Source organism: Macrotis lagotis, chromosome 5, assembly GCF_037893015.1.
Source record: "Macrotis lagotis isolate mMagLag1 chromosome 5, bilby.v1.9.chrom.fasta, whole genome shotgun sequence".
In the NCBI taxonomy this organism is placed as follows: Eukaryota; Metazoa; Chordata; class Mammalia; order Peramelemorphia; family Peramelidae; genus Macrotis; species Macrotis lagotis.
This window is the reverse complement of record NC_133662.1, coordinates 226090136-226112811: the sequence shown is the minus strand read 5'-3', so window position 1 is coordinate 226112811 and position 22676 is coordinate 226090136. Positions and strand designations below refer to the sequence as shown.

The following is a 22676-nucleotide window of genomic DNA, read 5'->3' as shown; positions in this document are numbered from 1 at the left end:
CAAGTCATCTGACTTTGTTGGGAGGATTCATTTTAGTTAAAGCTAGATAATATATTCCAAAAATCCACTTAACCAGACACATAAACTGCTATACATACCAATGCTCTGAAAGCAAATAATGAGTGAAGGTTATAATGTTAATCTCTCTGTATTGTGGAATTCTCTTTCCTCCAGATAACCCATAATCTGTGGCACAGAACTGTGTGAAATGTGGGATTAATGAGGGCATGAGTTTCAATCTCTACATTTCCCATTAGTAGAGCTTCTTTTGATAAAAACATAATAGAAACAGAAGTTCTTTAGCACAATGGTGGATTCTCTTTCCTACCCCGAAGGATGTGCACAGTCCACCTCGGAGATGACTGTCCTAGGCAGCCATGGCTTTCTAGTTCCATGTTTTCTGTAGAGTTGTCTCTTCCTTCAGGTTATCACTTCCTCCTGTTGTAAATGCGTCTCTCTTGCTTCCATTTGGCAACCTAACTTTATGTATGTTGTCTGAGCAAAAGTCTAATGCTAGCTAGCTTCATCTGGAGTTTTATATATGGGTTCCATGACAGGTACTTCCCTCACAGCAACTCAGACTTTTTTTTTTAATAGCTCTGTTCTGGATAATTATATCTTCCTGATGTTTTTCCAGTCCCTTTGTAAAGTGCAGTGAGTGTGGTATCTGACCCTTCCCCTTTTTTATTTCCTTCTGTGTTCTCTCTGGAATGGCTCAATCATCCAATCTGTCATGCTGGCAGATCAGGGATTCCAGAGTGAGTGTGCAAACTTCTCGAATTCACTCTCTGAAGATCCTAGGGTACACCCTAGGTGGCATGAGTTTTAAAATTTGCAAAATACTTTGCAAATATTATTTCATCTTTTCTAACAATCTTAGGTGGGTAGATGCTATTGATATTGCCAGTTTACAGGTGAGAAAGCTAAGGCAAACAGATGTTAGGTAGCTTGCCTAGTGATTTGAAGCTGGGTTTGAATTCAGATTTTTCTGAATCCAGGTCCAGTGCTCTATCTGCTGGTCACCCTATGAGCACAATTGTTGGGGGAGACCCAGAAAGATTTCTGGGAAATTCCAGAGAAATTCTGAGGACCCTGCTTCAGTTTTGTGACAAGTTCACTCATATAGGAATCTCTTTTAGCCAAAAGGTCTTTATTGTTGCAAAAAAAAAAAAAAACAAAACAGAGGGTCAAGAAGCCAGAACTAAAACTAGTTGACTAACCACAGGAAGAAAGGGAATGTTTAAATAAGAAAAGCTTTTGGACCTCAGCCACATGGTCATTATACTATGGAATTTTCCATTTGCAGAGTTCCTAGGATGGGTGGGTAGGGTGGTAAAATCAAGGAAATCTTCACTGGGCAAGGATGGTTCCTGTTATTGGGATGTTGGGTTTTAGCTTCCACCTCCCTGTCCACTTGGCCAGACACAGGATACCCAGATGACTGGCATCAATTTCAAGGAGGCAGTTTCTTCCGGATGGTAGAAAGCTCTTCCTAAGGAAATAACATAATTTTTCTATATTCTACTTTTCAGCATTGTGGGCTACATATATTCCAAGTTGGGCTTCACAGTTAAATCTAGCAATTCAAAGTCCAAATTAAGAATTTATAATGTTGCAGGTAAACCCATCGCAATAAATTCTTATATCCTACATCTTTCAGTCGGTTTTGATAGTTATCAATTGAGTAAATTGTTGGATATTGCTTAGAATGTCTGATTATCCCCGATTAGTATCACCATCAAGGATACCGTCAATTCATGCAAATGACCTTCAAAAATTTAATATGGGAGGAAAGCCAAATAGGTCAGCAGTCACCTATGTACTCTTCCTCAACAGTTCTTTCCGCACATTTGCTATCTTTTCCTCCTTCAGATACTTTGTATTTTAGTCCTTTAATGCTTCTGAATTATATAATCTCCAGAACAGATTTCTCTATTTACTTGGTCAATTGGGCTGCCTTTCCTGTCTTTGTTTTTTTGGGGGGCCATTTCCCCCTCAGGGACTATGATTTTAGGTTGAAATAAGGTGATTCAACTAGTTTTTTTGTAGGTTTTTTTTTTTGGCAAGGCAATGGGGTTAAGTGGCTTGCCCAAGGCCATACAGCTAGATAATTATTAAGTGTCTGAGATTGGATTTGAACCCAGGTAATCCTGCCTCCAGGGCCAGTGCTATCCACTGCTCCACCTAGCCTCCCCAATTCAACTAGTTTTAAAAAGTTTGTTGAAATGATTTTTGTAAATCTTTCCCATTTTTCTTCTATTTGTAGTCTTTCTTTTCATCCTTGAATGACATTAGGATGACTTTACTGAATTATATCTTGACAACCTTTCTTTTAACCTTCTCTTGCTTTTCACTGCCTTAAGAGATATTCTTCATAGTCATCTATAATTCTTCTTTAAAACCTTTTTACAGAGTTCATACTCTAACCTGGTATTGTCTTTGACAGATATTTTTCTCTGTTAGGCAAATAAGACAAATCTTTGTTGATTGGGGGCATTTTGAGGGTTCCTTCAATCTCTGATTGTAATTAATTTATCTCAGTTTAACTTGTGGGTTAAATTATTGGTCATGTTGAAGTCATTTTTATTTTTCAAGAAGAGCTTACAAGACTTTTTGGGAAGTTTTCTTTTTTGAAATGTAGGCAGTTTCATTCTTTTCTATGTTATTTGGTACTTACCTTGTTCTGTACTCACTGCTTCTGAAGAAAGAGTTCATGATGCAGAATCTGGTAACTTCTAAAAATTCTACAAGGTCTTTATTATTTATTTTCCAATTATATGTAAAGATAATTTTCAACATTCATTTTTGCAATTTTCAACATTGATGTTTATAGTTTTCTTCCTCCCACCCTCCCTAGGATAGCAAATAATCTGATAGAGGTTTGTCTATGTACAATCATGTTATATATATTTGTACATATACATATATATGTATATATGTATATATATATATACACAATCATGTTACATAAATTTCCATATTAGTCATACTGTGGAAAAAAACAATCAGATCAAAAGGGGGAAAACCATGGAAGGAAAAAGCAAAAAACAATTTTTTTAAGATGAAAATAGTATGCTTTGATCTGCATTCAGATTCCATAGTTCTTTTTCTGAATTTGGATGGCATTTTCCATTGTAGTTGTGTTCTCCTGGTTCTGCTCACTTTGTAGTTGCTGGCTACTTGGGTTCAATTACTGCCTGTGAGAAATTGCTTTCAGACCCAGGAAAGCAAGTGGAAAGAAAATAAAAATGGATTAAAAGAAGTTACAACACATAAGAAAATGGTAGGTAAAGAGACAGAGACAAAAGAGCAGTCAAGCAGAGTTGACTGGGCCAGAAAGTCAGAGGCAAGTCAGAGGCAATTCAGATGCAAAGCACAGGTCCCACCCAGATTTTTATAATCTTGTCCTTATCCAAGAGGACAAAAGGTAGATTCTCTTCCCTTTACTGGACCTGGAATTAGGTAAAGGGTTGAAGCCCAAGGAACTCAGGATACAAATTTTACATTAAACTGAAACAATAGTAGTTGATTTACATCTCAAGAATAGGGAACTTCCACCCAATTTAACAAGATTTAACAGCCTTTAAGATTACAAATTTTGTTTCTGTTAATTCACAATTCTCTTCATCTTTCCCTGCTTCAATTTCTTTCTTTTAAACCATATTTGATTATATATGTCTCTCCTTTCTTGCCTTTCTAATCTTTGGATTAAATCAATATTCACTCTCATATCTGATTAATGCAAAGATGGGATAAAGTGAAAAAGGAGAATTGTATATAGTTGAGTGTGCAATTCAGAAGAAAGAATTGAGAAAGTCCAAGGACTTGTAGATTTTATGGAAGCCACAGGCTTCTGTATCATAAACTTTTTCTTCAAAATAGGATATGGAGAGCAGCGAATAACATAGTGAAAGAATGAAAGTGTCTACATTTCAAAAGGCAAGAATACTTATTATTGAAGTGGGAGCTCTTCAGTCTGATCCCAATTTACAGTAAACATTAATGAAAGACTACTGCATAAAAGTGAAGTGAGTAAAACCTAAAAAATACTATATAATAAGTAACCAAAAAGGTTGTCATTTTGTACAACCCTCCCTCTTTTCAATCCAATTCAGTTGTATGTTATAGCATCATCTTCTTGTGGTCACAGTCCTCTTGAAGACCAAAGGACTTAGTTATTCTCAGCAATACATTGATTCAAGATAATTCTGAAGGACTTGTGAAAAATACTATCATCCCAGAGTACAAAAGTGATGAGGAGTGATGAACTCTTGAGTGCAGTTTAAAGCAATCTGTTTTTTAACATTCTTTGTTTCTTATTTTTTGCAACATGGCTAATATAGAAATGCTTTGCATTATTTCACATGTATAATTAAGATAGTGTGGCCAGAAAATGTGTCTTGCTAACGATTTTAGGGGTTTGAGCAAAGGAATTATAGGAGCATGAGATTTTATCTGGGGATCACAAGGCATGAGAAGTTAGTTGGAGAATTACTCCCCAAAAATTAATTCCCCAAGAGCAGGTTAACCTTCGAAAGGGAGAGAGATGGTGAGCTTTTAGAGGGGCAGGAAGATGAGATGATTAGGGATATATTAGTGGGGGTAATAACGAGAGAGAGAGGGAGAGGGAGAGAGAGAGAGAGAGAGAGAGAGAGAGAGAGAGAGAGAGAGAGAGAGAGAGAGAGAGAGAGAGAGAGAGGAGGTAATCGGGCATCTAAAAAATTGGAGCAAAGAGGAGGCAATTAAGGAGGAGGGCGGTAGCTGAAAGGCTTCATCCTTTCAGGTTAGGGCAGGGATCTGTTGTTTTGCTGATAGACCCTCAAAGTAGGGCCAAGGTCAGGTTAGGCCATTGACCTCATCTCAGGAGTTTGGGAGGGGGAGGGGCGGTTAATGTCAGTATGGTCAGCAGAAGGAATAGATTAATTAGAGAGCATATTTCTCTGTCCAATAATTCTTCTGCCTTCCCAAGGGGGTGGGAGGAAATTTGGAATTTGATTTTTAAAAAATGTTAAAAAATTTTTTAAAAAAAATGTTGGGAAATAGATAACTAAATAAAAATGTAAGAAAGAAAGATGCCGGGTTTTATTTAAAGCAGGTATGGGAGCTGTGGCAACGTCACCCACCCGGCCTCCGGGGCACCGGCCTTGACCGCCCCGGGCTTCGCTTTCTTTCCCGGCCCCGAGGCCTCGGGTTCCCGGACTCAGAGGACACGCAGGCGCGGAGAGGCCCCGGGCTCCGGCTCTCCGGGACGCCCCATTGAGAAAAAAGCTGGGCCGCGGGGGAGGGGCGGGGGAGGCCGCGGGGGAGGGGCAGCGAGGGGCCCGCGGGGGAGGGGCGGGGGAGGGGCGGGGAGGCCGCGGGGGAGGGGCGGGGGAGGGGCGGGAGGCCGCCCGCCCCGGCGGCTGCGTCCTCGCCATTTTAGGAGGCCGCGGGAGCCTCCGGCCTTCGATAGCCGCCTCTGCGCACGCGCCGCCCCTCCCCTCCCGGCCGGGGGCGGGCGCTGCGCCGCAGAGGCGCCTGGGGCGGCAGCCGCGGGCTGGGCCTGGCGTCCCCGGACGCTCCCGGACCGCGGCCCGAGGCTCCGGCTCGCCGCCTTCCGCGGGGCAGGAGCGGGGCCCCGAGCACGGCCGAGGAGGCCCGGCCACGGCGGCGGCGCAGCGGGGCCAGCGTCCGCCCCGGCCGGGGCCGGCATGGGCAACACCACGAGCGAGCGGGCGCCCGGGGAGCGGCACGGCTCCAAGTCCCACCGCGGCGATGGCGCCGGCGGGCAGCCGCACGGCAAAGAGCACCCGCACAAGATCATGGTGGGCAGCACGGACGACCCCAGCGTCTTCAGTGTGCCCGACTCCAAGGTGCGCCCCCGGCCCCGGCCCGAGGCCGGTCCACGCTGGGCTCGGGCCGCCCCGGCGCAGCCTCCAGCAGGGTCTGGGGAAACGGGGCAGAGTTCCGCCGGGGAGGAGGCCGGGGGCGCGGGCACGGGGAGCGGCGGAGGCCGGCAGCCGCCTGGCCGGGAGCGGGGCGGGGCGGGGCGGGGCCAGCCCAAGCCGGCCTGGCCCTGGAGGAGCACCAGTCCAGTGGGAGCGGGCCGGGGCCGGGCCCGGGGCCGGGCCAGGAAAGGGCTGACCTGGATCTGGAAGGAAAGCGGTGGAAGCCCAGGCGGAGGATGGGAGGCGCCTGTTGGAGGGAGAGCCAGAGGCCAGTGGCACCGGGCCCTAGAAGAGGTGGGCTGAGAAGACTGGCCAGGGCAGGAGGGCCCAGAGGGCTTGGAGAGGCGAACAGGAACGTGCCATAGGCAGTGCGCTCCGGTACTTCCAGGAGGTAGATAGCTGTAGCTGTAACGCTTGTCTGTATAGTTAAGAGATAGAGGTGTAGAGATAGGTCTATATAGATAGAAATAAAGAGATATATCTATATAGATAGAGAGATAAAGACATAGAGACGTAGATATATAGATATATTTATAGAGAGATAAAGAGATAGAGACGCAGATATATAGATATATATTTGGCCTATTTGTTGGATAGTCTTTTCTTAGAAGGAAAAAGACTACTAAGTGGGGAACTTTAGGAAAGTCACTTTTGGCTTAAGATTAGGGGAAAATGGTAGATAGAGCGGACGCTGGCCTGTTAAAATGGTCTAAGCGTGAGTTGCTGAGCCAGGTGTGACTGTTGGAGGGGAGAGGAAGGATGTGGCTAAGGTAGAAAGAACCAGGCTTGGCTGGTTGGATGGATGTGTGGAGGGAGCCCGGGTGAAGGAGGTAAGGGTGACTTACCCTAAGGAACGATTGGCTGGAAAAATGTGTGTGCTTTTCAACCCCTTTGCCAGACAAACCTATGAATTATGAAGGAGTAAAGAAAATGTTGAAATTCAATGACAGGTTTAGTGAGGATAAAGATAAAAATGGTTCCCCCCACTATTTTTTTTTGCAAGTGTACAGATCCTCTGAAATCCAGGGGGTGGGGGGGAAGGGGGAATAGAGTCTCAGATTAAGAAGCCCAGATTTGTGTTACTCTTGGAATCCTTGACTGAGCTTGAGCCAGATAGACTTCCTTAACAAATAAATCACTTGATTTCTCTGTGCCTTGGTTTCCTCATCTGTAAAATCACAGGCTGGACTTGTTAATCTTTAAGATCCCTCCCAGCTCTAAATCTTTGATCTTTGGAAGCTGGAGACCAAGCAGTTTGAGAAATGAAGAAGAGAAAACTTTAGTAGGGAAACCTAAAATCTGTTTTCAGGAATTCCCACAGGCAGTCATGTGGAAAAAAGGATTAGATCTGTGGTGCTGGGCCCCAGGATGACAAGCTGGGAATTGTGGGGTGGTAATTACAGGGAAGGAGACTGTCATTCATTGTATGGAAAAACTATTCAACAAGGAGAGCTGTCCAAAAATGGATCCTTGACTTTGGGGGATAGTGGGTTTTCCTTTACTAGATCCTCAAGCAGATTGTAAATGGTCACTTGTCTGGTCAAGTCAGATCACAAGCATTGATTGCTTTTGCCAGACATTCTGCTAATTGAAGAGGATAGTCAGGAAAGGAATGGAGGGACTGTCTGGGATGTTTGTTGTTTGGGGGGTTCTCTCCCCATCATTGGGCTAGAAGACCATCACACCCCACTCATCAAGTTTGAATGAGTAAAGGTGATGTGTGTGAGTTGTTTTTTGAGATGGAGCTCCTCCTGCCTACTCTGTGGTTCCCCCTGATTTGGGGGTAGAAGCACCCTAAAGAAGGGTCTCTGCTGTTGGTCATTTCTAACTTTTTAGTGCTGAAATGGCTTGGATCGACCAGGTCACTAAGAATCCTTGACTCTCCTTCCTGGATCTCAAACTTAAGTGCTGCTTATCCCTGAGGGAAAAAAAGGGGAATTGAGCTGAACTGAATGACCTTAGAAAGTCTGTGCCTGGGCTGTGTCCTAAGTGAAATGAGGGTCTCATATTCCAAACCCTGAATCTATCATCCTGCCAATTGCTGGCATTGTCTTCCAATGGCTTCTCTGAAAACACCTGGGCTTTTGCCATCCACAGCTTGTTTGGTTTTGCAAATTTGTCTACGTTTTATTCTAGTTCTTCTCCCTGCTGTCATCACTGTTCATTTGTCTAGACTTGGGTACAGAACAGTTTAAAAGAAGGACAGATGGTTGATTTACTCAGTCTTGTTTATGTTGTAGACATAGAATGATTGAAGAGCCAGGTAAGTTCCTCCCAGTCTGGCCACTTTGGGAAAAGGGAGGCAGGCACTAGCTATCTTTTGGGGCTCCTCAGTTTGAAAAGACTGAAACTTATGCAGTAGATTCTTGAACTAAATAGATTTTCCCCCATCTTACCAGTGTCTCAAATGTCTTAGATCTCAGGATTCCCAGGCATCCAGCATGTTTCCAGAATTTCTTAAAAAACCTCCTAGGTACAGTTAGAATGACTTTAGATTTAGAAGAGAACCTGAGCCTGGAAAATAACGAGAAATTGTGTGATTTTTATGTAGGAAACAGGTTGAGCCAATAAGGACCCCTAAAACTTTGAATTTAATTATTTTAGAACCTTCAGCTTTAATCTATTCTGGACTTACTCATGTAGCCCAACTTGGTGAATTAAAAATAAAATGAGAGGTGGTAATTGGGTCTATTTTTTAAGGAGACAGGGGTGTGCCAATACTCTTCCTACCCAACCAAGTTTGTAATTTAAGCCACTGATGACACAGCATTTCTTATTTCTGTAGTTTGTTTACTTTATCAGTACAAGGCTATTAGTTTGGGAAGTGAAGATAAATGATCATATCCTGGTATTTTAGTTTTTTGTCCCCTCTTCCTTATAATGCTTTCTGTTAGGTAAACTGCTTTCTTGATTAAATCATGGAGAATTTTCTCCCTGTGAGTTTCCCAGTGATTCTTTAGGATTCCCATTGTTTAAAATGACCACTAGGGTTAATTCCTTCCACCTATTTACATATTGGGAACAAAAAGTTCTCCAGAGATAGTCCCTGTCATAGAAAGGCACCTCCCCCAGTTGGACATTTAGGTTAGACAAAAACACTCATTTTAAGGTATGGGAAAAATAAGCCTTTCCCCATTTGCCAGAATCACTGTGATGTCCAGTGTTCTGAATTTGAACCTCTTGGACCTTGTCTCTTTCTGCCATTACTTCTTTCTAGTCCTCTTAGGGATAGAGTTTTTCCTTTTCACACTGAGTCAATGTATAAATTGAGAAAATTGACACTTTTCTCACTGATACAGTGAATGTCTGGATGTCAAAGTACCCCCACCCCGCTCCCCCCACCCCCTGCAATGACATCACTTACCTGCTTTGCAGTTTAGATTTTCAGAGCAAGGATTTTCAGCCTAGATTCTGTGAACTTGGTTTTTAAAAAATGCTTGAAAACTATGGGGATAGAGTGCCAGCCCCAGAATAAGACTGAATTCAAATCAAGACTCAAGACACTTAGTAGCTGTGTGAACCCGGCAAGTCACTTTACCCAGTTTACTTCAGGTTTCTCACCTGTAAAATGAACCAGAGAAGGAAATGGCAAATCTTTCTAGAATCTTTACTGAGAATACCCCAAATAGAGTTATAGACCTGACTAGAAAACTTTTCAATATAGTTGGTTTCCTTTGTAATTCTATATATTTCATAGTCTGTGTATAACTGTTTTGAGAAAGGCTTGGTAGGGTTCCCCAGATTACCATAGGGTTTGTCTGTCTATCTGTCACACACACACACACACACACACACACACAAATATATTTTAAAAGAGGTCCCATATTGTAGTTCATAGAATGCTGAATGTGGTACCAGAGACCTAGGTTTCAATCCTACCACAGATACTCGCTAACTGAAGATTCTTTGCCTTATACAACTCCAAGGACTAAAGCTGTATTGTTGGAAGGACATCTAGAAGCACTGGATGGGGTTGATTTCTGTGTGGCTCTGAATGCTCAGTGACCTCCTTTGAGAGGGAACTGCTAGAGTCTGGAGGCTTAGGATTTTTGGTTTTTGTTTTCCCATTGACTCAATGTATAATTTGGGAAAATAATACCCACTCTTTTCCATGGTTTGCTATCCATGTGCTTTATATAATATTTTATTACAAATGTAATTATCATCTTAACAAAAATGAGCAAATAGAATGAGAAATAAAATCCTCCGTAATAGGATAGATGCCGAACTATTTACATTGTAATAATAGGAAACCCTAAACTTGAAACTCTGGTAACACCTTATTTTCTTCCAGTCTCATTTTGTGTGCCTGTGAGACTTTGGTGTTATTTTTTAAATACAGTCATTATCAGAGTGTATCTTATTCTGATTTTGCTTTCTTTGTTCTTTATCTCTGTCTTATGGGGTACCTTTGAGAAATTCAGAGAATCACTTCAAATGTTTGGAAAGAAAACACTAGCTGAAAAGAAATGATAGTTTATTTTTTGGTTATTGATGTTTATCAGATTTTTGTTTTCTTTTTCACTTAACCAAGCTCTGAAGATTCTGTTTACCTTCTCACTCTGGTTAGCTATTGTTGCATAAAGGATAGTTGTGGAAGGAACCAAGTGAGTAACTCTTCTGGTATTCCATAAACATCAGGGGAGTTTGGCACTATCTTGTTTAAAGGGAAATGTTGAGGTATCATCACTCATCACTGCTACTGTTTCCCTAAATCTACAGAGCCTTCCACCCATACCTGTCTAAATTAATTAGCTTAAGCAGATTAAGCATCAACTTTGATGCTTTTTCATAAACATTTCCCTTTCTGATTTCCTTTTTGTTCCTGAAAACTAATTAAATTTTATTTATGAATTGTTGACCTTTTATTACAGTTAAAATCTAAAAGCTGTCTTAAATTACCTATCAAATGTATGACTGACTTAATAATGCTTTTTTTTTTTTTGCAAGGCAATGGAGTTAAGTGGCCCAGAGCCACACAGCTAGGTAATTATGAAGTGTCTGAGGCTGGATTTGAATTCGGGGACTCCAGGGCCAGTGCTCTATCCACTGCACCACCTAGCCACCCCTTAATAATGGTTTTTAAAAAATCCCACCATCCTCTAGTTTCAAAGGATCTCTTTTTTTTAGATTTTTTTTTGCAAGGCAATGGGGTTAAGTGGCTTGCCCAAGGTCACACAGCTAGGTAATTATTAAATGTCTGAGGCCGGATTTGAACTCAGGTACTCCTGACTCCAGGACCGGTGCTCTGTCCATTGTGCCACCTAGCTACCCCTCAAAGGATCTCTTAAGGCAAACTTGTGACTATGGTAAAGATAGCTACAAAGTTTAATCATTTCACCAGAGGAACCTAAAGTGCTTAACATATCCTACAACTTGATTTATGGAAATCAGTTTATAGGGAGAGTTCTGAAAAGGTGGAATGATTCATCTGCAGTCATCAGTAGTATCAGAAGGAAAATCCAATATTCATATTTTATATTCTAAGCTAGTCTCTACTTGACTAAGGAAAATTTATACTAGGGATAGCATATTTTATTAGACTCTGGCTTTGGGTAACTCTTAAAACTAGCTACTCCAACTCCCTTTTTTCTGGTATGATGCATCCAGAATTCAGTAATAGAGGATTATTCAAAGCATATTACAAAAATGATCATCTGTAGGACAGACCCCCCCCCCCCCAGGACCAGCCTGCCTCCTTTTTTGAGAAACTTATATTGTACTTGATTCCAGAGATGACCTGGGTATTTTTTTCTTACAGCTCTCTGGGGAAAAAGAGTTTATGTCCTGGCAACAAGATTTGGAGGATTCGGTTAAGCCCCTGCAGCAGGCTCGTCCCACAGTCATCCGATGGTCTGAGGGAGGCAAGGAAGTCTTCATCTCTGGATCCTTCAACAACTGGAGCGCCAAAATCCCACTAATAAAAAGGTGATGATAGGTATTTGTAGTGGGTCCCTAGGTCTCAAACTGGGGCTACCCCCCCCCCCCCCAAGAGTAATGACAGAATGAGATCTATAACTCCTAAGGGCCATCTTAGCTCCATGGCCATTATTTTCATTTCTTTGTAATACTGTTCCTGAACTATTACTTACAGTTCCAAAGAATCTTGAACACTGAGACCATAAATGGTGTACATCATATACTTTTTTTTTTTTTGCAAGGCAAATGGGGTTAAATGGCTTGCCTATGGCCACACAGCTAGGTAATTATTAAGTGTCTGAGACAGGTTGAACCCAGGTACTCCTGACTCCAAGGCCGGTGCTTTATCTACTACGCCACCTAGCCGCCCCCATCATATACTTTTGATAGCTAAACCCCTTTTAATGGAGTTCAAAAAAGAGATAGTCTGAAGAAGAGACCTTAAGGGGATAGGAGAGGATTGGGCAGGCTATCACTTAGAAGAGAGAGAGATTAGACTTGTTCTGGTTGTCCCCAAAGGCAGAAAACAAGAATAATGAGTAAGAAAAGAATTGATTAAGACTTGATAGGAAATGCCTCTTAACCATGAGAGTTGCCCCAAAGTGCCATGGCCAACTGGGGGAAGAACCACAGGCAGAGATTGGATGTCCTCTTGTCCAGTATGGTGGGGGGGGTGATTCTTTTGGAGGTACTTCTGTGACTGTGGACTCATGTCATTCAGAATAAAATACTCCCCCAAGTATTATATGTCATTATAGTGGTGTTTTGTGGGGAGGGTATATGAATATGTTATAGTGGAAAGAATACTAGATAGAGCATTAGTTTGAGTGCTGGTAGAACTTAGGCTAGGATGTTTGTTCCCTCTAAACTTCAGTTTCCTCATCTATAAAGTGGAGATGATGATCCTACCTCACCTACCCCAGTAGGTATTTATAAATAGAAAATGAGATTTTATTGTGAATTTTTTTTTGTAAACTTTAAGACACTAGTAAATATAAAGAGAGTACATGGGTTGTGAAGAGCACCTTTTCATAGACTTATACAAAGAATGCATATTGGAAAGAGACCTCAGGGCTCATTTAATCCCAGCCCCTTTATTTTACAGCCAAGAAAACAGGCCTAGAGAAAGGTCATACAGAGAGCAAACAGCAGAGTTGGAATTTCAAAGCCAAGAATAAGAAATTCCATTTTTTTGCCACTAATGCATTTTTAGAAATGTCACATTAGAGTAGATTTCATTTTCTCACTGGGCCTCTTACCCAAGGACTGGGCATTGCCCAAATAGGCATTTTATTTTATTTTATTTTATTTTATTTTATTTTTAGGGTTTTTTTTTTTTTTTTTGCAAGGCAGTGGAATTAAGTGACTTACCAAGCTAGGAAATTATTAAGTGTCTGAAACCAGATTTGAACTCAGCTACTCCTGACTCCAGGGCCGGTGCTCTATCCACTGCACCACTAGCCACCCCTCAAATAGGCATTTAAAAAAGTTATTTGGATTCAGTGAGTGACTTTGGGCGAGTAACTCTGCTTTAGTTTTCTAAACCAGTCATTCTCTCAAGTCTTTCTGAGTCTTTGATTTTTAGAGATCATTTCTTCCTCCAAAAGTGGAACTTATTTCATAATGAGCTTGTTAGCCACACAGTCCTTGGAGGTCAGACAGTACTCTAGAAAACGCTGAATAAAATCTTAAAAGGTAACTCTCAGTCACCTTTCCCCAGGGTTTATATTCTTAAAACCACCTAATCTCCTAATCTCTCTCTCTCTCTCTCTCTCCACACACACATACACATATACACTCATTAAATTTGAAATGGAATTCATTAGAAGTAAGTGACAATTATTTATGTAAATATTACCTAGTGATAATAGAGTGGAGGAGAAGGGACCTCTCAGTGCTCTTTCCCGTTCTCCACACTATAAAGAATATTTTTTCTGTTAAAAGTACAACTGTATGTAACTAAGCCTTCTGCCAACCCAGCATACATTCCAACAAGTTACTAAATGACAACTTTAAGATAACTGGGGATGCAAAGGACAACACCCACCACCAGAAGACTTGAGTATTAGAGATAGAAGATATGGGGAGACCCTTGTCACCTGATGAACTGCATAGCCATAGTCTGATGTTCAGTCCCTGCTGGTCTCTTGAAGAACTCCTCTTGAGTAGTAGAGGGTCTTCATTCTGTGCTGATAGAACAAATCACAGATCTTTACACTATTGAAACAATGTAAAGGCAAAAGGACAGAACATTTAAGAACTATTTGAGGCAGTAGAAAAATCAACCCCAGATAGAATAATGTCCAACTAAGCCTTTGGTAGCCCATTGGAAGAGTGACTCAGTCTCTTCTTATTCTCCATTCCTTGTAGCCACAATGATTTTGTTGCCATTTTGGACCTTCCTGAAGGTGAGCACCAATACAAGTTTTTTGTGGATGGCCAGTGGGTCCATGATCCATCAGAGGTAAGTGAGTTGGAATAGCTTATGAGTTGATCTCATTCTTCCCTTCTTGTGGTCACTATTCCAGACCAGGCCCTTTTCACTCTCAGACTGTTGGGATAGTTTGCCAACCTCTACCAATTTCACTACGTATCACCTTCCAATCCAACCTACATGGCATAGCCAGGTTAGATCTGTTGTATATTAGGAAGATTAATCAGAGCTCTCCTCTAATCAATTGTCTTCCATTAAAAAGGGGGGGAAAAAGCATACTTATTAAGTGTTTGGTCTGTACAAAGAATTCTGATCATCTTTGGGAATGCAGAGATTTTTTTAAAAAAAGACAACAAACTCACTATCCTTGGCAGCTCCTCACTGCCCATTGAATAAAGTCCAAATATAGCTTGGTATTCAACACCCTCTTGATCTGTTTTTTCCAACCTGTTGCCACTCTCCTCCTCACATAGTTCATCCATAGATGATAGTTCCACACACGTCCTGTTTTTTCCCATTTTGCTGAAAAGCTGTCCTGTTTTTTCTCCTTTTCCCACATTTCCAGCTTGTCAAACCCCTTGCTTCTTTCAAAGTTTATCAGAGATATTTTTTTCCACAAATCTTTTCCTTTATCCCCTCGTAGGAAGTGCTTTCTCACATCCCTGACCTGTGTATCCAGGACTATGTCCGTCCACTTTATCCTAATCACATTCTCCCTTTGTAGAGCAGTGAGGAGGCTCCAGTGGAACTGAGTCAGAAGACCTGCCATTGGACCCTGGCTCTGTTATGAGCAGGACATTTAATTTCCATAATTTTCAATTTCCCCTTTATATAATAGGCTAATAATTTAGAGTCATAAGAAAAAAACTTTGAAAATAATTTAAGTTTTCTCTCCACACAAACCATGGACCTTGTATGTAGTGAACACAATGCATTGAATCAAGTTGAATTTATTATTATCATAGCTGTTGGTGACTATGCCATCTTCCCTAATAGACTATTAGTTCTAAGAGGGCAAAGAACATAACTTATTTGCCTTTGATTTCCCTTAGTGCCCATTACTTAGACCCATTTGCTCATTGGAGTAGATGCTTAATAAATGTTCAGTTAAATCCAGGACTTTCATATCTGGACTGAAGGACTAAAGGAAAGGAGTTTACGGTATGGTATTCTTGTTGATAGGTCATGCTGTGGTGGATTTTTGATCTGGCCCAACTCTTGTTTCTTGGTGAAAGACAAAGATTAGATGTGAACATTTTCAGCAAAAAGGAGATGATTCTGGAAAGGAACTTATTGCACTTTTCATTTTTCTTTTTCAGCCTGTTGTTACCAGCCAGCTTGGCACCATTAACAACTTGATACATGTCAAAAAATCTGATTTTGAGGTGTTTGATGCTTTGAAGTTAGATTCCATGGAGAGTTCAGAGACTTCAGGTCGAGGTAACATTTTGATCTTTCCTAAAAAACCCACCCTAAAAACATCTGCCTTCTTTGTAAAACAGAAGTTTCTTATTTTGATACTTTTTTTTTTTTTTTTTTAGTTTTTGCAAGGCAACAGGTTAAGTGGCTTGCCCAAGGCCACACAGCTAGGTAATTATTAAGTGTCTGAGGCCAGATTTGAACTCAGCTACTCCTGACTCCAGGGTCGGTGCTCTATCCACTGCCCCACCTAGCCACCCTGCTACTTTCTTGCTAATCTAGCTGTAAACTTTTGGATCATTTCTTGTCTTTGTTTTTTGCTGTTCCTATTCAAGTATAACTCAACTTAGACAAGTAATGTCCTGATACTTTTTTTACTGGTATCCCAAGGGCCCAAGGAAGAAGGTTTAGTTGGACCTACTCCTCAGGGTCCAGATATTTTAGGTTGTCCTGCTCAATTGGAAATTAGTAGATTAAAAAGAAAAGAAATGTTGGAGAGAAGAAAATGTACGTTTTTTATTTCTTTAAAATTTCCAGTTAAATTTGAAAATCAAAAATATCCTTAGAGGAAACAAGTTCATTTTTTTCCTTCTTAATTTATCCAATTGATTGAGGGAGGAAGTGGGAGGGGGTGAGATGGAATACAATAGAAAATTGAATGTAACCAGATGTCCCAAAAGTAGAGAAATGGATAAACAGTGTGATGGAATTATAACTAATAGGCACACTGAAAACAATATTAGTTATCTCCAAAAAATGCAAGTCAACACATCACCTCATGATATTATTAGTCCTCTCTGAAAATGAACAGACAACAACAAAAAATATTTGTCTCATTCTGCACCCCAGTCTGTCATTTTGAATAGCTATGACATTGGCAAACCAGTGGAATGAATAATGTGAAACTGAAAACCAGAACACAAGATCATAGATAAACATTGACTATAATTCCCCGAAGTTTGGATGAACATTAGCAAAAAAGATTCTGTAGGAATTTATTGAGTTTCTCTTATGTGCCAGACCCAGGATACAAGAAAAGGTAGAGGACAGGCCCTGCCCTCAAGTGACTGACAGTCTACTGGGGAAGACACCATTTAGATAACTATGTTCAAATAAAATGCATACAGGATTAATGAGATAATCTGAGAGGGAGAGAAGGCACTAGAATTAAAAGGATGAAGAAAGATTGATTAGACCGGCCCTTTGGGAAGATCACTTTGACAGAAGAGTGGAGAATGTACTGATGGTGTGTGTGTGTGTGTGTGTGTATAGTTGGTTCTACAGGCTCTGATGAGATTATCAGGTGAAAGTATAGAGAGAGATCAGGATAGGGTCAGTATCAGGACAGGGCCTTGTGGGAAGCAAAAGGAAGAGTATTAGGAGAGCTGGGTCAGGAAAACTTTGAAAGAGAAGAGGATGATTAATAGTGTTTAGAGGTCAGAATGGTGATGATTAAGAAGAGACCATTTAATTTGACAATTGAGATGTTTGGTAACTTTGGGAAGGGCAGAGAGTAGAGAAGAGAATGAGAGGAAAGGCAGTAGAGACACCTCTGGAGGTGACCTGTGAAGGGAAGGAGAGATACAACATGGTGGTCATCATTGAAGATGGGCGTATGAAGCCAGGCTTTTGTTAAGGTTGGTGGAGGTAGGAGAGCATTTGTTGGTAGAGAGGCAGCCCTTAGTGAGAAAGTGCTAGGGGGTCAGTCTGATAGAGAATGGGATTGGAACTAAGACAATAAATAGAGAGAGAGGTAGAATGACAGCAGAGTATTCAGACGGACATTTCAGAATTTGTGAACAAGGAAAAGGAGACTAGAGAAATGCAAATAATTTGAGTTCGATTAGGCTCTCTTCTGTAAAGTTACTTGTCATTTTGCTTTTTAAATTATAGACAATGAGAACTGTGACTGCTTAAAAACCAATTTATCTCATATTCTTAAGTAATTCTTATCTTATTTCAGAATCCTGGTATATATTGGAAATTAAATTGTAGTTAAATAAAGACCATTCTGGCAGCCCAGACAACCAGATTATACTGCCTTCCAGTATACCCACTCCTTGTGTACTTCATCTTTGATCTTTACATCTTTTTTTTCCTCTCTTATCCAGTTTCTTCTTCCATTAGCTTCTTTTCCCTAATTTTTTATTAATGAACAGTAACATAGTGGAAAGAACATCCTCTTGGGAATGATAAAATATGCCCTATCCCTGGCTTAGGCATTGACCTGCTGTATGATCTCTGACCTTTTATTTATTTATTTTTTTAAGATGAAGGGAAGTAGTAAAAGTAAGAAAATTTAAATGTGCAACATCACTCAAATATAGAATTATACATTAATATTTCTTTGGATACTTTCCAGAGATAATGCAGACATTGGTGGTGCCTGTGGCTGGATAAAAGGAATTAGTTGATGCCTAAGAGATCTGAAATGACTAAGTCACTCTTTTGGGCACACATGTATGGACTCTGATATGTCACCCTTTAAAGTCTTACTCATTAAGGTCAAGGATTTGTTTTTCTAATTGGTCTTGTTAGATGTAGGTATATTTTATTTTCTGAGCTTGAACTAATTCAGTGATTCCTAACCTGGTTGAATTTCAACAGAAAATGTCTCCAATGTTTTCACAGAATGTTGAGAAGTCTTTGACAGATTTTCAAAGGAAAAATAATTATATTTAATTTTTAAAGTGAATTTGCCAAATAGCATTTTCATTTGATGATGTAAAATCAGGCAAACAGGGTCCCCCTTGATGGAAGTCTTCAAACAAAGATCAAATAGCCACTTGTTGGGTGAACTGAAGGATGATTCTTGGTCAGATATGAGTTGGACCCTTTCCCTTGACATTAGCAATCCCTTCCAAGCAAGAGTAGGTAACTACCACTGTGATAGCATTAACTTTCAACATGGTCATCTTTCACTGGTCCTAAAGTCTGGTTTCTATTCATGTTTTCCATCATTTTCCTCTAATATTTGAGAACACTTCTTTCAGACCTTTCCAGTTCTCCACCAGGACTTTATGGTCAAGAAATGTACGTCTTTCGATCTGAGGAACGCTTCAAATCTCCACCCATCCTCCCTCCTCACCTTCTCCAGGTTATTCTTAACAAGGATACTAATATCTCTGTGAGTATTTTATCACTCTACCCATTTAAGGGTTAAGGCTTCTCAGAACTATTGGAGGTGTGGAACATTTCTCCATAAAAAATCTTTTGTATCTATGTGACAAAAACCTGGTCAGTAGGTCTAGGAGATGAGGATTCAGGAGCAGAGACATACAATATTAGTTATCTACTATTATACAGTATGGCACCAAGTTTCCTTTCCCCAGAATAGAGCCATTGAAGTTTCTTGGAACACCAATACCAATATGGCGTGATCCGTTGGTTTTAATATCATTAGGTCCAGAATATTGCTGAGACCAAATTTTGGGGTCACAATTCAACAAGTATTGATCTTTGTATTTAAGAAGCCTAAGAACGAGTGATCTCAGTGTACTTGATTTTCAGTATGATCTTTAGCCTTCAGATCTCCCAAGTGTACCTGGTGTCTATGATTTTAATTTCATGTCTCTTCAGAAGAATTAAGTGTATTTCATATCTTAAGGTTTTTAATTTTAGTATTCTAGTATGAATTTCTGACCAGTGTAAAAAGCCTTCCTCAGGAAGGTGTGTTGTTTCTTTGCTTTGTATTGAGCCCTGGTGTTTTCTTTCTTCCATTCAGTGTGACCCGGCCCTTCTCCCTGAACCAAACCATGTCATGCTCAACCACCTGTATGCATTGTCCATTAAGGTGAGTGAGGGGCTAGCCACTGGTGAGGATACCTACAGTGCATATAAAGTAAAAGAGGGGAATGTGTAATGACAAAGAGGAGGGTATATTGGACCAACCTTGTTGACCTCTCCTCCCTACATTCAGTAGTGATGACTGGTTGAGAAGAAGACAGTTGCTTAGGGGATAAGCCTTCTGTCATCAGATTCCTCCATTAGTGTTCAATACCTGGACTACTCTGTCTTTGAATGAACCTATCTATTAGCTATTTGTTGCTTCCATTTTAGTCATTAAATGGTATATTTTTAGTAAGTTTGTGGAATCCAAGGCTGGAAGACTTCATTCAAATAGAATGAGGAAGTGGAGTGTGGAAGAGAGTCAGGGGCTACAAGTTCCCATATTAGGAATTGATCAATGGTAGGGCCTCCCATGGAGGTTCGAGGTTCACTCTCCCTACAAGCATTCAAGGAAGGACCGGACAACACTACTTTCAAGTCTGGGTCAGGCTAGAGGACCCTTCTAACTGTGATAGCCTTCAGTTCAGATGCTAGCAAGTGGGGAACCCTCTGTTTTCTTATGGGGTGGTCTGGCTCTCAGGCTATATAGTAAAGCTGGATGGTTTTCCCCCCCTCAGTTTTCAGAAATTAGGGCTAACTGAGAAGGAGCGAGAGATGCTCCATCAGCCCTGCTAGTTTACCTTTTGGAACTTCTTAGGAAAGCATTTATGAAGCACATATGGTGGGTTGGATGCTTTGCCGACCACTGGAGAATCAGAGAAAAACAGAAATGTCTCCTGTAGTCTTGCCCAGGCTATCTTATGTCTGCTACCTTACTCCCAAACATTTTCTTTTCTACTCCTTGGTCTTCTACCTCTACCTTTTGTAAGCTGGCATTAAGTTGGGAATTTTTTTTTTTTGGATTAATGTTGTATGTCTTTTGATCTGAGGAATGCTTCAGATCTCCACCCATCCTCCCTCCTCACCTTCTCCAGGTTCTTCTTAAAAAGGACACTTAATATTTCTGTGAGTGGAAAGTTTCCCCTTTTTGATCCTTTTATCATTTGATTCCATTTCAGAGAAGCCCTTTTGTCATTTTTGGGGTTTTTTTGGCCTTTCATGATAACTGTAGGTCTGTCATGTCATCTCCCCAAAGGTTAAAACAATACTTGGTAGTATGGGAAAAAGATACCAGAAATGGCCCTTGGTTCTGTGTTCTAGTCCAAGGAATCCTGGCCTTGAGTCATCCCCAGGATTGGATTGGAAAACTTTTTGGAGCTGAAGTACTGGGTCATTCTTTTTTTTTTTTTTTGCAAGGCAAATGGGGTTAAGTGGCTTGCCCAAGGCCACACAGCTAGGTAATTATTAAGTGTCTGAGACTGGATTTGAACCCAGGTACTCCTGACTCCAGGGCCGGTGCTTTATCCACTGCACCACCTAGCCGCCCTGGGTCATTCTTTCTAGGGAAGATTTGGGGGTTAAGGTCCATTTTCAAGGGTTTTGGATTTACCATTTCTTCTCAAATAGAGTAGACTCTTCCAGCTGGATAAGAGCGGGAGATGTTTAGGTGGCAGATAGGAATTCACCAATTAAATTCACTTTAATCCTTTCCCTTTAGGCACTCCTGCAGATGCTTTCTACAGAATATCCTCTGATTTTTCCTCCCATTAATCCCAATCCTGAGATGGGTTCAGGTTCAGAGGCAGCAGCTGATGGTGCCCCTTAGGGCCTAAGAATGAGCAATTAGCCACAGCCTTGTCTCTCTTTTCCAGGATAGTGTGATGGTTCTCAGTGCTACTCATCGCTACAAAAAGAAGTATGTCACGACTCTGCTGTACAAGCCCATCTGAACGGACTTCCCCTCTGCTACCCCGGAAGTGGGAGAAATGTCCCCTTTGCATTTCTGGACTGAATCCCAGGCTTCACTTAGAATTGAGAACTGATTGAGCTTGGAGGCCAGTTGATATGTTTTTGAGTCTCCTCTTGTATAGGTTATTCTGCTCCTTCATCAGACTGCAGAAGAATCTGTGGGTTTGTGGATGTGGAGGTGGGGTTGTGTGTGTGTGTGTGTGTGTGTGTAAAAAAAAAAGAGAGTGGACTTGTGCATATGTATTTCATACATAGAGCATCTTAATGTATTGGAAACCCAGCCACTGCCAAATCTCTTTCTGTGGGATGCTGTAGGGTGCTTTCCAGAGGCCTAGGGGAGCAGAAGTGTGAACACCACTTAGAGCAGCTTTCCCTGCCCTGCCTAGAATAATAAATGGACAGGAGCCTTGTTCCAGCTAAGTAGGTCACTCTAGTGGCTTGGCACTCCCATAGGATTCCTTGTATCTTTCTGGAAGCTGTCCTTGATTAAGTGGAAGTATTATATTTTTTCCTCAAGTTCCCCAAAACTATGATTTCCCCCCACCCCCATACAAGACTGTTCATTCTTCCTGATACCTTTCCTGGTTCGTATTTCTTACACTTTTCCTTTCAGTATAAAATTTAGGGACTTAGGTGAGGGTCCCTGTGAAGTGGCATGTGTAGGCAGTGGGTCTGGAGACCTCATTTCCTGCCTTTGAGGTAGGACCGTCCGAAAACACCTTTCCTCTTTAGAACATGTCAACATGCTCTGCTGGCTTGCTTCCATTCCTAATGAAGAAACACATTTAGAAGGTCTTGAAAAAGGCAGGTTTATAAGCATGTGCTGCTTCACATAGGCTTGCTCTCAACTCCCTCTGGTAGATAAGAGATAGCTCTCAAAGGGAGGTGTTCTTGAGGCTAGTTTCCTGAATACCTTCCATTTGGAAGGCCTTCCCTGGGCCTCCCATTATAATATAATGCCATTATATATGTATGAATGTGTGTGTTGTATGTAAATACAGTGTGTATGTCATATAATAACCGGCATTTCTATAGTGCTTTAAAGTTTACAGAAGATTTTACATACCCAAACTCATTTGTCTCTGATAACCCAATGAAGTAGGTATTATTACATATATTATTTTTCTCATTTAACAGATGAGGAAAATTGAGTCTGTGAGCAGTTAAGGGTCTTGTCCCATGGTCACAATCTAATAAATGGCAAAGATGGGATTTGAACCCAGACAATCTTCACCCTTATGTCCAGCCTTTTGACCGCTCTGCCTCTTGCTACTTTAGATACAAACTCACTCTGGCTTCTTTGGATAAGGAAGATAAAATTCTTTTATCTTCAAATCTCC

At 41.1% G+C, this 22676-nt stretch overlaps 1 protein-coding gene across 2 annotated transcripts; it reads left to right on the top strand.

Annotated features, from left to right (window-relative positions):
- Positions 1-5551: 5551 nt before the first annotated feature.
- On the top strand, positions 5552-22655 carry PRKAB2 (protein kinase AMP-activated non-catalytic subunit beta 2). Of its 2 annotated transcripts, none has more exons than XM_074188602.1 (7): positions 5552-5804; positions 11689-11855; positions 14217-14310; positions 15600-15720; positions 18693-18826; positions 19424-19492; positions 21240-22655. In XM_074188602.1, the coding sequence occupies exons 1-7, from the start codon at positions 5691-5693 to the stop codon at positions 21315-21317; spliced, it is 777 nt and encodes a 258-aa protein (XP_074044703.1). In that variant the 5' UTR covers positions 5552-5690; the 3' UTR covers positions 21318-22655. The 2 variants fall into 2 exon arrangements, with proteins under 2 accessions (XP_074044703.1, XP_074044702.1); XM_074188601.1 differs by having other exon boundaries at positions 5554-5852.
- Positions 22656-22676: the final 21 nt, after the last annotated feature.

Excerpts from the sequence above, each read along its gene's own strand:
- PRKAB2 (XM_074188601.1), top strand. The coding sequence starts at position 5,691 with ATGGGCAACACCACGAGCGAGCGGGCGCCCGGGGAGCGGCACGGCTCC. Across the intron at positions 5,853-11,688 it reads TCAGTGTGCCCGACTCCAAG|CTCTCTGGGGAAAAAGAGTT; the intron begins GTGCGCCCCCGG and ends TTTTTCTTACAG. Across the intron at positions 18,827-19,423 it reads ACAAGGATACTAATATCTCT|TGTGACCCGGCCCTTCTCCC; the intron begins GTGAGTATTTTA and ends TCTTCCATTCAG.